General features: G+C 39.1%; 4 protein-coding genes across 4 annotated transcripts; 3 read left to right on the forward strand and 1 right to left on the reverse strand.

Moving 5' to 3' along the window:
• Positions 1 to 43: 43 nt before the first annotated feature.
• LOC135794968 (suppressor of cytokine signaling 6-like) lies at positions 44 to 1,342 on the forward strand. Its single transcript, XM_065306504.1, has 2 exons — positions 44 to 502; positions 564 to 1,342. Exons 1-2 carry the CDS (start codon positions 173 to 175, stop codon positions 1,047 to 1,049), a joined length of 816 nt encoding a protein of 271 aa, XP_065162576.1. The 5' UTR covers positions 44 to 172; the 3' UTR covers positions 1,050 to 1,342.
• Positions 1,343 to 1,344: 2 nt separating this feature from the next.
• Positions 1,345 to 4,603, reverse strand: Coq9 (ubiquinone biosynthesis protein COQ9, mitochondrial). Its single transcript, XM_065306505.1, has 4 exons — positions 4,302 to 4,603; positions 1,996 to 2,282; positions 1,733 to 1,945; positions 1,345 to 1,673 (listed from the first exon to the last, which is right to left on the reverse strand). The coding sequence occupies exons 1-4, from the start codon at positions 4,345 to 4,347 to the stop codon at positions 1,428 to 1,430; spliced, it is 792 nt and encodes a 263-aa protein (XP_065162577.1). The 5' UTR covers positions 4,348 to 4,603; the 3' UTR covers positions 1,345 to 1,427.
• Positions 4,604 to 4,967: 364 nt separating this feature from the next.
• LRR (Leucine-rich repeat) lies at positions 4,968 to 15,017 on the forward strand. The gene is given in 17 exon segments (XM_065304565.1): positions 4,968 to 5,206; positions 5,400 to 5,497; positions 9,301 to 9,351; positions 9,561 to 9,770; positions 9,840 to 10,069; positions 10,129 to 10,576; positions 10,640 to 10,717; positions 10,773 to 10,839; positions 10,842 to 10,953; positions 11,006 to 11,157; positions 11,215 to 12,220; positions 12,282 to 12,504; positions 12,605 to 12,625; positions 12,725 to 13,181; positions 13,304 to 13,723; positions 13,859 to 13,917; positions 14,005 to 15,017. Coding segments are annotated over 17 exon segments (3,768 nt in total). The 5' UTR covers positions 4,968 to 5,166; the 3' UTR covers positions 14,101 to 15,017.
• Positions 7,832 to 9,179, forward strand: kin17 (kin17 DNA and RNA binding protein). Its single transcript, XM_065305434.1, is given in 2 exon segments — positions 7,832 to 8,677; positions 8,680 to 9,179. Coding segments are annotated over 2 exon segments (1,164 nt in total). The 5' UTR covers positions 7,832 to 7,980; the 3' UTR covers positions 9,147 to 9,179.
• Positions 15,018 to 15,021: the final 4 nt, after the last annotated feature.

Consider the following 15,021-nt stretch of genomic DNA (forward strand, 5'->3'; position numbering starts at 1 on the left):
TACCAATAAGTGTATGTTAAGCTTTAGATGAAACTTTCTTGCTCATCTCACATTCGTTTGTCATTTGTTTTCTTCTGACCGTCCCCTGTGTGGGTTGCATTCATTTATTGCAATTGGAATATTTGCACAGTGAATGTGTTATCAATGAGCGAATTGTCAGCATCGCGATAAGATGGATCTATCCGGCTACAATGGCAAGACACATCAGGAGCGACGATTTCCACGCGCGATGCTGAAGTTTAAGTTCTGGTTCAATACGACGCGAGCGTCGCGCGACCCGGAGGCCTGCGACGACGACAACACCACCAAGAGTCGCACGGCGAAGATCCTGCGCAGTTTTAAGCGCACCTTCCGGCGCTCCGGTGGGCGATATCGCGACAGCAAACTCTACCAGGCATCCGTACAGACGAATCAAGAACCTATGCCGATGGCTCAACAGCCAGAACCTGCCCCAGTTCCACCACCAAGAAATCTTCAGCCTGCTGAGGAAGCTGTCAGACCTGTAAGTTGCACTTTAACCTTTTAAACTTAAATAAAAACACATTCTAATAATTTCATCACAGCCACAGGTGGGTAAATTAGTCCTGGAACGCTTCAACCTATCAAAACACGGCTGGTATTGGGGTCCGCTCAGCAAACGCGAAGCTCAAGAGCACCTCTGCAGTGAACCGGACGGCGCATTCCTCGTCCGCGATTCCAGCTCACAGAACCACATCTACACCTTAAGTCTACGCTCCTACGGCTACACGATGCACACATACATCGAGTATGAGAACGGCTCGTTTAAACTCGGCCCGCTGGAGCGCCCCAGCGTTCCGGAGCTGATAAACTACGCTCAAACCCTCTCGGCTGACTCCATCCTCAGCTACAGCGTTCACGATCCGCCCACGCCCATTCGCCTGTTGAAGCCCGTCTCGCGTAACATGGAGGTGCGCAGCCTGATGCACCTGTGTCGCTTCGTCGTGCGACAGCATTGCAATGTGAACGCCATTGAAGAGCTGCCACTGCCCGCCACACTCAAACACTATCTCCGCCAGGGGCAGTACTGACATCCGCACAAACGAGAGTATTTTTGATACGATAACATTTCATCAGCGATATTTATTAGTTTTTAATGCGTGGATGTCCACACACACCGAGCTCAAAGTGTTTCGTTTCATTTTGAATCTGGTGAAGCATTGTTTTATTACCTTTTTATTACTGTTAAAAAATGTCATATTTTAACCGCTACGTTAGAAGCAAAGTTTATTCTATAATCTGGTTATTGATAATGAATGTGATAATTGAATGATAATAAGGAAGGGCATGTTTTCTTTTCGAAATATAGTGAACTAGGCTTAAACGTTTTTAACAAAACATTTATATGTGTAACAAATTGGTCTAGATTAACTTAAACCGAACTACGGTTAGCTTATTTTGTACTAGAGTTAAGTTTTGTTTAAACCGAGAATATTTCGCGCTGTTGTAAACGCCGCGGAAATCGTGTCTTTACCAGCCATATTGGGCCCATCACGCTTACTGTTGATTAGATCATTCAGTTGCACTGCTTCCGTTAGGCGGCGATTGAGGAATTTCCATGTATCGCGGTATTCTGGTGATTTATCTTGCATCAGGTACAATTCACTTGCTTTGTACACTCCTGCGACTGCTATTCGCCTTGCATACCACGTAAACTAACAAAATTTTAACTTTAAAAATGTTTATTTGATTATTGTATGTAATTTATACTTACATCAACAGAGCGATCGCCTGCATGATAACAAATATCATCAACCATTGTTAATAGTGTCGCCAGGGCCTGCGGGACATTCGGTGGTAACGTCATAATGGCAATCGCCTGCGGCCATCTTGCAAGATAGGGTATTGTCATTGACAAACGTTCTTTACACGCGATTTCAACGAATTCCGCTGGCGGGACGCTTTTTTCCTCATGACGACATTGAAACTATGAATATTATGTTTAATTATTATTAATTTTAAATGTTTTTAGCTTACATCTTTCATGAAATCCACGAGTTTTAAATTTGATGACTTCTGGAAGTATAAGACTAGATCTCCACCGCCGCGTGTGAACATGCCATGCGTGACACCAGGATAACCAACTTCGCAGGCTCCTGCAGCTATCGCCTCCTTCGACCAGCCCAACTCTTTCACATACGGCAAGGAAGCAGCGAGAATCTTATCGCGGATCTCCTCCTCATAGGCATCTTCTTCTTCATGATGGTGATTCGTGTCTTTATCTTTGGTGGAGCACCATCTTTGTGCGGCAACCGTGCAGGAATCTACACAAGAAACAAACTAATCAGAAAAAGAAAAAAAATCAAGGTGAGTGTGATATTTTTACTTAAAAACATTAAAATACACGTGAAATTTTTATTGGGTTTTTTTGAAACAAAGAAAATCTCTCTCTCTCTCAACAATTCTGTACACATTCGTTGAGTCTAGCCAATAGACTCTCCATTACATCGAAAACAGTAATGGATGTATTCAACATATTCAATTTATCTTTGCGAGCTAAACTTGGCATGTCTTTCCCACCGACAGTGACGGTTACAGGTGTGTTTTTATCGCTGTCTGGTTCATCGTTTATCTGTTTGATTTGCTGTCCGTAGTGTGACTTGGAAATGACGAGGCCTTTTTTCAACGGCTCCAGAAACACTTTCGAGATTATCGGTAGTAATTTCTTTATTCCTGTCACATCCTGTTTGTCTCTAATCGCCAAATATCGCAATAAATTCAACGCTGGGATTATCTGATCGGCCAATTCCATCATATCGCTGTTTTCCTGCTTTTGTAGATGACAAAACTGCATTATCATGATTTCCAGCTTCGCACCCCGGAAAAACTCGCCAATATTTTGATTTTTAAACTCATCAACGATCAAATCTTTATAAACAGTGATGAGATATCCCATGAGGCCGCTATGTTCAACCACATTGAATGCATTGTGGATTATTAAGTATTTTCCACGTTGATCAAATGTTAAAATGTATTTTCGAAATACTTCAAGAGCTTTTTGACGGTTTTCTTTTAGGGAACTGAAGACGATTACTTTGCTTAAATTCCCGGTGAATTTCGAGTGGATTTCATCATCTAACAGCTGATGGGGAAGATTTTTAACATTCAAGATATAATCAGCTAGTAAAAGACCTTTTTCAATCACATATTGTTGATCATAGTTGAAAAGCTCAGTCAGATAATACATAATATGCCTGAAGATGAAAACATTATCATAAACTTGAGGAATCTTTGTCTTGTTAACTTTCAAAACCAGAATCAGGTAGAAATAGTTAGCGAGAGCGAGTCTATCGACTTTCAAGTCTTCCTCATCTGTACTTTTATAGTTTAACCAAGTTAAATACTTGAAAGGATCACAATTTTCTGTTGTAAGGTTGATTATGCGTTCAGTAAAGGAAAAACACTCTTCATCAGGGTTTAAATCCATGAAACACAAAGGTTTACCCAATAATTGCAGCATGTACTTCCTTACAAGTAAATTATTACTTTCTGTGGTGAATTTCGGCGCGACTGTTTCATAGAAATCAACGATTTTAGTGAAGATTCTGATGATTCTCTGCTTGACTAATTCTATATCCTCATCTGTTTGTGAACTGCGTTCAGGTTCGGATATATTCGCAGTTTGTGGTGTTGGTAAATTGGCGACGAATGTTTTTATCGCATCAAAACACCAAATTGCATATTTGAATTTATGTTCTGGTGTTTTTGTCAGTGCAATCTTCAATGGGTCCAATAAATGGACAAAAGTAGTGTCATCAAGTGTATCAGCAAGTGTCTTGTATAAACATAGCAAGACATCATCATAACTACACACTTCAGTGACCATTGATAATAATTCAACTGCTAATTGTAGTCTTGCAGGGTTTTCCTGTTCATTTGCTTCTGTAATGTGTTCTGTTATGGCTTCCAACACATCAAATGAATTTTCTTTGATTAATTCTTTTCCTTGATGCATAATTCGGTTGTTTCTACTTGATTATCACTCAGGATGAGCGCTTCCAGGTCGTGGATGAATTTTTCAATCTGCATCTTGATTGATTCTTGATTTTTCAGATTTATAACTTTAAGTTTTTGAATGTGATGAAATAGGCAAACAAAACAAACAGAATATGCGTCCAGATGATATTATAATATTACATCAAGCTGGAAAAGTATTCGTCGCGTTAATCGAAGTGAATTTCGCGAGTATATTTTTGTGCGTTGATTGTCTCGGGATGATTTGATGTGATTTTGAGTGACTTTTCTATGATTGATAGTTAGGTTATTTCTTTATTGGCACTTACATCTAAGCGTGCTTCTTGCAGACGCGAGTAGAATTGTGAGGGACATAATCACAGTCGAGGAGGGCGAAGAGAATACTTGAAGATCGCCGTGGAATCGTAATGCGACGCGAAATGTTTAAACAAAATAATAATACTTATTTGAGCCCCTCATTTGTGACCATTCGTGCGGTTCATGTATGCAACTTGTGCTACATTCGCCGACTTGCGCTTAAATTCCTGCTGAAATTTCCCCTTCTGTTGAAAATTGAGGCGCAGTTGTGGAATTATCTGTGATTAAACTTGTTTGTAGATAATTGATAACGGATAAATACAGTGTCATGTTACAAATGAGTAAAATTAAAGTAAATTACTTTTGTAAATGGTGGTACGTGACTACGGGTTTTGAATTAGGTAGATGGCAACACTGTATTTTCAAGATTTATGTAATTCTTTTAAAAATAAGAATAAAACATAATAATTAAGTTATTTAAGTCGAAATTTTATAGTAAAATAATTGAATTTATTAATATTTAACTGTTAATTAGTTTTAAAAGTGAATTTAAATCAAAAGTTGAGTTTTGAACCGTGCGCTGTCAAAACTGCCAAAACGGCTGTCACTTCTGTCATTCGAAGAAAAGTAATAATCATAATAATTCGCTGCTGGTGCGAGTGCCTGCTGCGCCTGCTGCTTTCCGCCGTTTCAGTAGATGGCGATCGCCGTCGGCGTGTGTGTGTCGTACGCAGTGCCCCGCCGCCCGGAATGGCAACGAGCCGCCCGGAGTAGCCGAGAGTGTTTTCGTCGAGTGTTAAATGAAAATGGGCTCCTGAGCGCCGCACCGTCCTCTCGTCGTGTGCCGTGCGCGAGCCCCTTGTCGGCGTGCCCTGAATGATGTCGACCCGATCGCAACTCACAAAGGATTTGAACGGTGAGTAAGCGAGGTGGCGCGGCCCGTCGCGACGCCGCCAACCCCCTGATCCCCCAAAAACCCACTGAACCCGTGCGCTCCGCTGACCGCCCGCCGACCATCCCGGCTCGCAGCACGCATCGCCGGCTTTTGTTTTCAACATTGTTTACATGTTTTCCGGTCGTCGCTTGTTTAACCTGTGCTGGTGTTTCAGAGAGTATCAAATCGTTGCTGGGCAAGCAGGTGAAAATCCTCTTCAAGAATGTCGTGCGATTGGAAACCAAGGGAGATAAGACTGAAAACCGGGTTCTGGTGAGTGTGACACACACACAGTTATTAATTAATTGTCGGTAATTTGTTATTGCATTTGCGTGCGGCGCATGAATGAGTAATTTTCGTACGGACGTGTCAGGAGATGAGGTTTGTGCATCTCGCGCACCATTGAATGAATTGTTTAATGTTTACCAGCGCCCACATATCGGTCAAAAGGTGAAAACGATCATTAACCACATTAACAACACTTAAGAAACAATCAAGGTCAACGAATAATAAATTATTTTTGACCTTGTTTTGCTTTACGAAGTTGAAATATAGTTTTTGATAAGAAGTTTTAGTTATCTAATTGCGATATCTGAAGTATTTTAGGTGTCAAATTTGAGTTTTAAGCATTGGAAGTGCATTTTACACGTAATGTTTATCATATTTTAGGAATAAACATTTTTTGCGTTATGATATTATTGGTTTTGTGACTAAAATACATTTTTTGCGTGGTTTTTCGTCTTAAAACGCGAATATAAACACAAAATTTGATCTTTGGTTTAAAAATATGATTAATAATCACATTTTTGAGAATATTGGTGCAAAATTTATTCATTTTACCGTCAGATATCAGAGATAATGTGTTTTAGAAGTGTTTAATTGCATTAAAACGCAGATTTTATCTTAAAATATCGGTGTTTTGCTTCTAAAACCTTAAATTTTAGTGGTTCTATTGTTTATTCGGGGAGTATAACTGTAATTCAGGCTGTTTACCATATTTTACTGCAACTCTCTTGTAAAAATTAACGTCAATTGTGTTAATTATTAAAAATTTTGCATTTTTATTGGGTTTTTTCGCTTTAAAATGCGGATTTCAGCCGAAAACTATTCTTTTATCAGTTATTTTAAGTAAATATTCACTTCTATTCATTATTGGTTCATGAAATTTTATTTGTTCCAAGAGAAATCATTATTATGCGTAAAAATTAATATTCTACACCAATTTTTGCGTTTATTTAAAGCGTCAAAATGTAAATATTAATTAAATATTAGAAATGGATCATTTCCGCCATAAAATTTCACCTTCCGAGCGATTTAATCACCAATTTTGCATACAATTAGTCAAAACATGCTTATAAATATGCAAATGTTATTGTTTGGAATGTTGTGGAAGTAAAGAAAGTAGTTTTGTTTTTGTTTTTAACGATTTCAAATTAAGAAATGCGTTTCTTTAGCGTAAAAAACGGGATTTTGGAGTCGAATTTTAATCAGATGTTTGCTGTTTAGTCATGTGAATATACAAAAATAAGGAGCATAGGAAACAGCTTTGTTTTATCCCATTGTTTCTCTTGCGCTGCATGTGTGTATGTGCGTCGTCACATGAATGTGGCCTTCGAGTCAGTGAGTTATTGGAGTTAATTAACATGATTAGCATTTTGGGCGGTTCGTAATCACGCGATTATGCGTCTTGCGCTAAAAATAAAAATCGTATCACATTTTTTTATTAGAAAGTTATTATTAAAACTTAATGTATTATCAGTTATCAGTTACGAGAAGTGAATGACTCAATAATCAACGCTGCATAAGTATTACAAGTAATTCGTTGTTTTGCGCGAGTTTCTTTTCCTTTGATTGCGTCAGTATTATCTACATTTGTATGCACATATTATTCACAGTTATTCAGTGTCTGTCGCGAGTGTGTTGTGGTTTCGAAGGAGTGTTTGATTGCGTCTCGCGTTCGTCACGCATTGCCGATGAGTCACAAATCGCCTGCATCGTAATTCTAAACCCTGTTATCTACATGCATGAGTAGCTGTTTGCGCACTTCTCTCACCGGTGTGACAATCTGCGGGCATTGCATACTTTGCACACTTTTGCGCGCTGTTTCTCATGTTTGTATTGTGCGTGCTAATGGAATAAGTGCTGTAAAATGAATGGTTTGCATAGTTGCGACACGCCCACAATCGATGTGATTCGCATACTTTTCGGCACAAATATTGATTTTTGGTAGTTTTATCAAGTTCGGTATTAAGTTGCTATCAGTTTTAATGTTAATCTGTACTTCTTGAGTGTGTTTAAACAAAATTTTGCAATATTTGCTGATTTAAATTTGAATTTGGGGGTTTTACTCCCACTACTTTAAAATGGCGTCGATGTCAAATCTCAATGACTTTTAAATGACATTGGCAGCATATGTCAAACTTAGTTGAGGAAAACTAGTTGCAGGAGCATAACAACTTTTGTTTATTAAGATATTGTTGGTCAACAGTTAGATAGTAAGTTATTTAATTAATTTTAGTGTTAATTGCCACTTCTTAAGTGTATTTAAAGAAAATTGTGTAAATTTTGCTAGTTGAAATTTGAATTTGCCGCGTTTTCTCCCACTTCTCAAAATGGCGTTGCTGTCAAATGCCAACCTCCTCTAAATGACATTGTCAGTGTACGTCAAACTCAGTTAACGAAAGCAAGTCGCAGGAGCATAACAACTTTTGTTTATCAAGAAATTCTTGCTTAAAAGCGTGAAATAAACCGCAAAAATGGGGAAGAAAGCAGAAGTTGGAACGCCCAAGTACTTGGCAAACAAAATGAAAGCCAAGGGTCTGCAGAAACTGCGCTGGTATTGCCAAATGTGCCAGAAACAATGTCGCGACGAAAACGGCTTCAAGTGCCACATGATGTCCGAGTCTCACCAACGGCAAATCCTCCTCTTTGCCGACAACTCCAAGAAGTACATGGATGAGTTTTCCTATGAGCTGAGTAAAGAATTCATTCAGATCCTGCGACGTCAATTCAGCTCAAAACGTGTGCTTGCCAACCGTGTGTATCAAGAGTACATCGCCGACAGGAATCATGTACACATGAATGCCACACGTTGGGTAACTCTCGGCGGGTTTGTACGATATCTCGGAGCGACTGGAAAGTGTCACATAGAAGAAACTGAAAAAGGCTGGTATATTACCTACATTGAGAAGGATGCAGATGCCATTGCAAGGGAAAAGAAACGCGAGAAGCGCTTGAAGATGGAAAAAGACGACGATGAAAAGGATGCGGAATTCATTCAGAAACAGGTGCAATTTGCACTTGAAAAGGCTGGACCCTCTTCCGAACCAGTGGCACCTACAGAATTAGTAAGGGAAAATGAAGAGGAGAAAATTAAGTTAAATATAAACCTTGAACAGAAACCAAAGTCTATGGTAATGCCACTTAATCAATTAATTGTTAAAAAGAGCCAACCAGTGATTCATCATTCAAAAAACCAAAACTGCCAGTTCAACAAGGAAAGAAGAGAGCCATTGATGAACTTATGGAACAAGAGGAAATCAAGAAAGAAAAATCAAACAGGAAGGAACACTGGATTACAGAAGGAATTGTTGTGAAAATTGTAACAAAATCACTAGGTGATGAATTTTATAAAACCAAGGGAGTTATTAGAGAAGTGCGCGATAAATTTACGGCGATTGTCAAGCTTTTTGATAGTGGGAAGAAGGTGAAACTTGACCAGGCACATCTGGAGACTGTTATACCTGCAATTGGCAAAGATGTTCGCATTGTCAATGGAGCATATCGCGGGGAAACTGCAAGATTGCTTAGGATAAACGAAAAACATTTTTGTGCTGATTTAGAGATCTCTAAAGGTGTTTTGTTAGGACGAAAATTAAACGGGATTGAATATGAGGACTTTTCTAAATTAGATCAGGAATAAAATTAAGTTTAAATGATTTTTGTACATATTATATTTAAGAATATAAATACTAATAAATTAATTTACAAAAAACTGCTCATATTTTCATGTAAATACATTTTTGAAGATAAAATTCAATTATTTGTAAATAATTTTGTTTATTATTTATTTCTAGGTGTTCTCACCATGCCGAATATTATTACTCACAGCCAAAGTTCCAACGAGAGTAAGTGATATAAAAAGAAAATGTTTTTTCACTTTTTAATTATCATCTTGTGTTACAAATTCAGTGAAATTGCAGTTTTAACTGTGAAATTGTCGATAAAAAGATTTGTAGAACAACACAATTTAAAAATAGAAATAAATATTAGAAGTGTTTTCGTAGACTCAATAACAACAAAAGGAAAAGACAGTAAATAAATTATTTTGGTTTAGATTGACTGTCACTTCCATTACTTGGAAATCAAAGCGTTGGAAAGCAAACGCGGTAACCAGCTATGCATAACATTCAACGAGAAACCGTATTCGTTTCTTACCGGCGAGGATTCCACATCCAGCACGGAGGTGGACAGTATGATTTCGGCGCTGGCGACGGCGATCCGAAACATCTTCCCCACCGTCTCGCTACACTACATTATACGTACAGTAAGTAATATTATACTAAAGCTTTAAGTAATTGTTCCTAAAATAAAATATGATTAAATTTGAATTTAGATTGACGTAATACCCGCCTCGAGATTACAAGTTCTTCGTGATATCGAGGCAGTTGGCAGTAATATTCGTGAAGTAGGACCTTGTGGAGGTTTCTCAACGCAGTATGCTTGCATGTGCGACTTTCACAACATGCCCTACCGCGAGGAAGTCGCCTGGGACGTGGACAACATCTACGTATCGCTCAACACGCGCGAGTTGGCTCTCAAAGATTTCGACCAGTTTGAACAAAAGTAAGCTGCATTTACTGCGTATGCGTGAATATCATAAATTTTTATTTTTAAATTTCCAGAGATTTAATTCCGATTATAAGTGCCCTGGAATACAACACGTGGTTTACACGTCTGCGTGTCAACCACGTGAAATTGTCGCATGATGTGATGGAGAAGGTGCTACACGTGCTGCGCAAGTCGCTGAGTCTGGAAGAGCTCTACCTGGATAATCTAACGCTCAAGTCGGACTTTGTTAATAAGTTGGCGGGTGTCCTCAAGAAGAATCACATGATTCCGCTGCATACCATTGACCTGTCTAGTAATGTGATTGAGGATAAAGGTGCTGTGCACTTGGGCGGGTGTATTGCTGAGCTGAGCAAAGGATTGGTGCATTTGAATGTATCGCATTGCGGGCTTAGTGCCAAGGGTGTTAATCAACTCGCGCTGCAGATGACGAACAAGACAAGCCTTTACAATACGTTGACTTATCTTAACATTAGTGGGAATAATTTAAAAGACGATATTAGTGTAAGTTATATGTTTTTACATTATAAAATTGGGTAATAATTTTTTATGTATTTTGGGTTGCAGAATTTACATACGTTTTTGAGCCATCCGAATGCCATTACACACTTGGATATATCAGCAACTGATATTATTTTAGAAAATGTATGTTATTATTTAATTTTATTGAAGAATATTGTTAATTTGTGTTGGTTTATAGCTATTCAATGCTCTTGTCAAGGGTTGCACTACAAACTTGGTGCATTTGAACGTTTCCCGCAACCCGTTCAGCAGCAAAAGAGCAAAGAAGCGCCGATTGCTTTCAAACAATTCTTCAGCACATCTTTCAATCTTAAATATTTAAATATGGGTCATTGCAAGTTACCACAGGAGGCGTTAAAGTAATAATATTAAATTTCATAAGATTAATTTTATAATAAATTGCTTCCGTAGGAATTTATTGCTGGGATTAGCGTGCAACGAGTTCACCAAGGGAATTGTGCTTGACCTGAGCTATAATTCACTTGGTAGTCAAGGAGCTCACGTCATTGAATCCTGCATACATGGTGTTCGATGTATTAGTAGTTTAGATATTACCGAAAATGGTAAGTGATTAAAATTCACCAAAATTTGCATATTTTAATACATTAAAAAAAATTTAGGAATGGATGTAGACATGGCACAGGTAGTGATTGCCATAAGCAAAAACAAATCGCTCAAGCATCTCTACATGGGCCGCAACATGATGAACATGAAGGCGAAACACGTGTCTACCGTGATGGACGCCGTCGTGCAAATTATTCAAGACGAAGAGTGCATGCTGCAGTCGTTGTATTTGCCTGATTGCCGACTCAAGTCCGACTTGCATAATTTCTTCTCAGCGCTCGGTAACAACAAGTGCCTTGAGGTGATAGACATCTGCGGCAACATGATTGGCGATTCAGGCGCGCGCCTGCTCGCCAAGGCGCTGCAGATCAATACGAAGCTGAAAAGCATTTCGTACGATCGTAACAATATTACTCTTCAGGGCTATGCTGATATTTCATACGCGCTGGAGAGTAATCGTACTGTTACACATATGCCCTTCCCTATTTATGACATTACACCGTGCATGAAAGCGAATGCCGAGAAGGCGGATTTTGTGATGCGCAAAATTCAAGATTTGCTCAATCGCAACGTCTCGCCGCGTAAGAGTAACATGAAGAAACACCATGCGTTGCAGCCTGGTTTTATGTTAAGTTCTAAACAACATGCCGTCGATCGCCTAGTCAACCAAACCATGGATGTGGTGAAGAACGCAGGCGCTGATTCTCCAGCATCAAATAGTGATATTAATCACGCCAATGATGTGATGAAAGACGCGGAAAACTCTAAGAAATTGTTTAATATACTTCAGGAGGTTGCGCAGCAAAAGGACGAAGTGCATCCGGTAAAAGTAAAGCTACAGCAGGTGTCTGTTGATGTGCATACAAGCATACACGAGTACCTGCAGACCATCACCGAGAAAATGCTTAAAAGTGCTAGGGAACTTTGTCCGTACGTCCTCAACGACAATCATGCGATTCAGGATATTAAACGTGACTGTAAGAACAAGAAACAGATTCCGCTTGATTTCGTTACGAATTGTATTAAACATCAGGCTGGAACTGACATTATGAACAAATTAGGGTGAGTGACGTGCGAATAAAACAAGATGGCGTCATTGTATTCTAAATTTTTGTGTTTTTAGGGAGTTAAATTTGATTATTGCATCGTATGTATCCGAACAAATCACAGATGAAGTGTTCGAGTCGTTGCTGCGCGGGTATAAGATCCTGCTTGGTGATAACAGCGGCATTCGCATTGACTCGCCGCCGCGTAGGTCGCGTCTGAGCAGCTCGGGCAGTTCGCGGCACGGCGCGAGCGACATTTCCATCACAGACAGCAGCCACCAGTCGGACCACTCGCCGCTGGTAAGTTTATCTCTCTTTAGTTTATCTACAACACCAACTAACGCTATCATGTAATGCAAATATTGTACGCAATTAATTTAATTTCACGCGGCACAAGCAGAAGTTGGAGTATTTAAATCTGGTAAGCTAAGTGTGGGAATAATTTACTAACAGATTTGCTAAAATTTTTTTGTAAATGTTTTTCTTTTGTTTTTATTATAATAATTGTAATATTTTTTAGGCGACACCACATTTGTCTATAAAACGTAAAAGTCTACACGGTCGCAAGTTGCGGCCGAAGTCAGTTGTGGACAGCGTTGAAGGTTTGTCCGCTGATGACATTCCCAGTTTATTGCCGAGTATGCCGCGGAATAATGCCGAGGAAGATGATTCGGTGACTGAGTTACCGAATGCCACCTATCAACTTCAGCATCTTGTCAAAGGGCGACCAAGGAGAGCAAAAACGCGCGCGCCTACACGACCACTTCTTCGACCTACGGACGCTGTTGTCGATGCGGTTGATCCCACTGCGGATCTTAAAGAAGGTTTGGACAGTTTCTTCCGTCCTGGGTCAGTTACACCCACTTCTGAGGAAATCACGCAAGTGGATGGTAGTCCTAATCATGATTTTAACTCGCCCAACTTGAGTGATGGTCGGAAAACACCGCGGACGTGCATGAATTCACCTCAATTGAAAGGTACAATAGACATCATGGTTTAGTTTATTTTGTAAACATTTAAATTTATTGCGTTGTGTTTTAAAATTCAAGTTTCAGGAAAAGAACTTGTTCAAATTTAGAATGTAAATGTATGGTTGTAGGTCTTCTAACTCCGACACCCCGGTCGCGATCGTCGGACAACTTGGAGAAACAATCACCGACTGTAGCACGTAAAGCTACTTCAGAGACAGCGTCGCCGCTCACACGCCGCCCCACTGGTGATAGTTTATTATCGACTGGCAGCAGCGAAGGTGAATTGGGTGATGAGAAAGCCACCACACCGGAAAGTCTTAAAGAGGAAGGCAAAACAAAGACGGCTTCCCTACCGCCACCAGCGACAGCACCCAAACCGCGTCCATGGTCAATGATTAACAATTCTGACAAACAAGGCAGCGGAGATAACTTGTTAAGCGATGGTTCTTCTCCCATTCACTCTACTGGGAATACTCCAGATTCAGGCGATACTCTGGACAGCGACACATCGTCCATTGATCGTAAATTGACAAAAGACAAGAAGCCAGGTAATTAAACATTAGAAATTATTATGTGGGTTGTTGTTGCTTGGGTTGCCTAACGCATTTCAACATTTTGTATTCGTTTTTTCATTTATTTATTTATCATTTCATGCTTTATTTTGCGTTTTATTTTTCGTTAAGGTATATTACGCGGTTATTTTCCGATCCGGGACGAGTTTAAGTTCCTTGCCCGCAGTAAGGTAAGAAGTAAGCAAATGAAAATGATATGAATGTTAAAATATTAAATTTTAAATAGTTTAGTATTAATTTTTGTATGTTTTCTATAGGTGATAGCGGTTGATCGACCGCGCAGTCTTGCCGAGCGTAGACGCGACACAAACTACAACTGTAAGGACGAAGAGGACGCTCACATAAGTAGGTAGAAGACGATACGTACGAATTGACTACATATATTTGGGTACAATTTATTGAAAACAAAACTGCCAGTGAAAGAAGTTCACTTTCCTCAAAAATTGAAACAAAAAATTCCACACTCACGCATGTTTTTAACGCAACACTTTATGCGAGTTCTACTACGTTTAGTAATTGCCAAAAAGTCATGTTTAAAAATCACGTAATAACTATTGCTAGAGTTGCAACTATAGAAGAAAAGAGTCACACGCGAAACGTGTTCGCAAACCAACACTACATCTCTTCCATCTAATCTATACAAACTCAATAATCAATCTACTCACCTGTTAGGCATGTAATACTATTTGGCACTAGCGACCGATATTTACTTACGGACGGTCATAGCGGAGCGGATTTTGGCAAATGATGAAAAAGATTCATTCCGATGAATCGAGTGCAATTAGAGAGAAGAATATATATATACGTATATACGATTTGTAACTGGTATGAAATTAATATGTAATTGAGAGATGTGTAATAAGTTCGCGAGTCGAAACTATCCAAGAAAAAAATCTTTCACTTGATCGCCGAATTCTGTCGGCGAGCAACAACTGTACATAAACATTAATCCAAATGAACCAGAAGTAATGCGCACATCGAAACATGAGCGAAGAAATTGAAAACGCTAGCGCAAGTGTTACATTCGTGCATATTTCCTTCGATAACGTATTTTTTTACCGTAAATGTGTTTATGTGATATTATAATATAATTTTAACGCGTTAAGAAATTCATTTACGATATGTGCTAAAATTGAATTGATGCGGAATTGTGTAGCTGTAGGCGGCCATTTTGGATGTTTTCCACGATTCATTCTCTTCCATAGATTAATCTTGTTTATAATTCCAATCAATCAATAATTTAATTGTCAATATACACATTGAAACAAAATCGA

The sequence above is a fragment of the Atheta coriaria genome, unplaced genomic scaffold (genome assembly GCF_025399875.1).
Source record: "Atheta coriaria isolate IRGN ID8LTWV9N9 unplaced genomic scaffold, Caltech_Dcor_3.1 hic_scaffold_6_pilon, whole genome shotgun sequence".
In the NCBI taxonomy this organism is placed as follows: domain Eukaryota; kingdom Metazoa; phylum Arthropoda; class Insecta; order Coleoptera; family Staphylinidae; genus Dalotia; species Dalotia coriaria.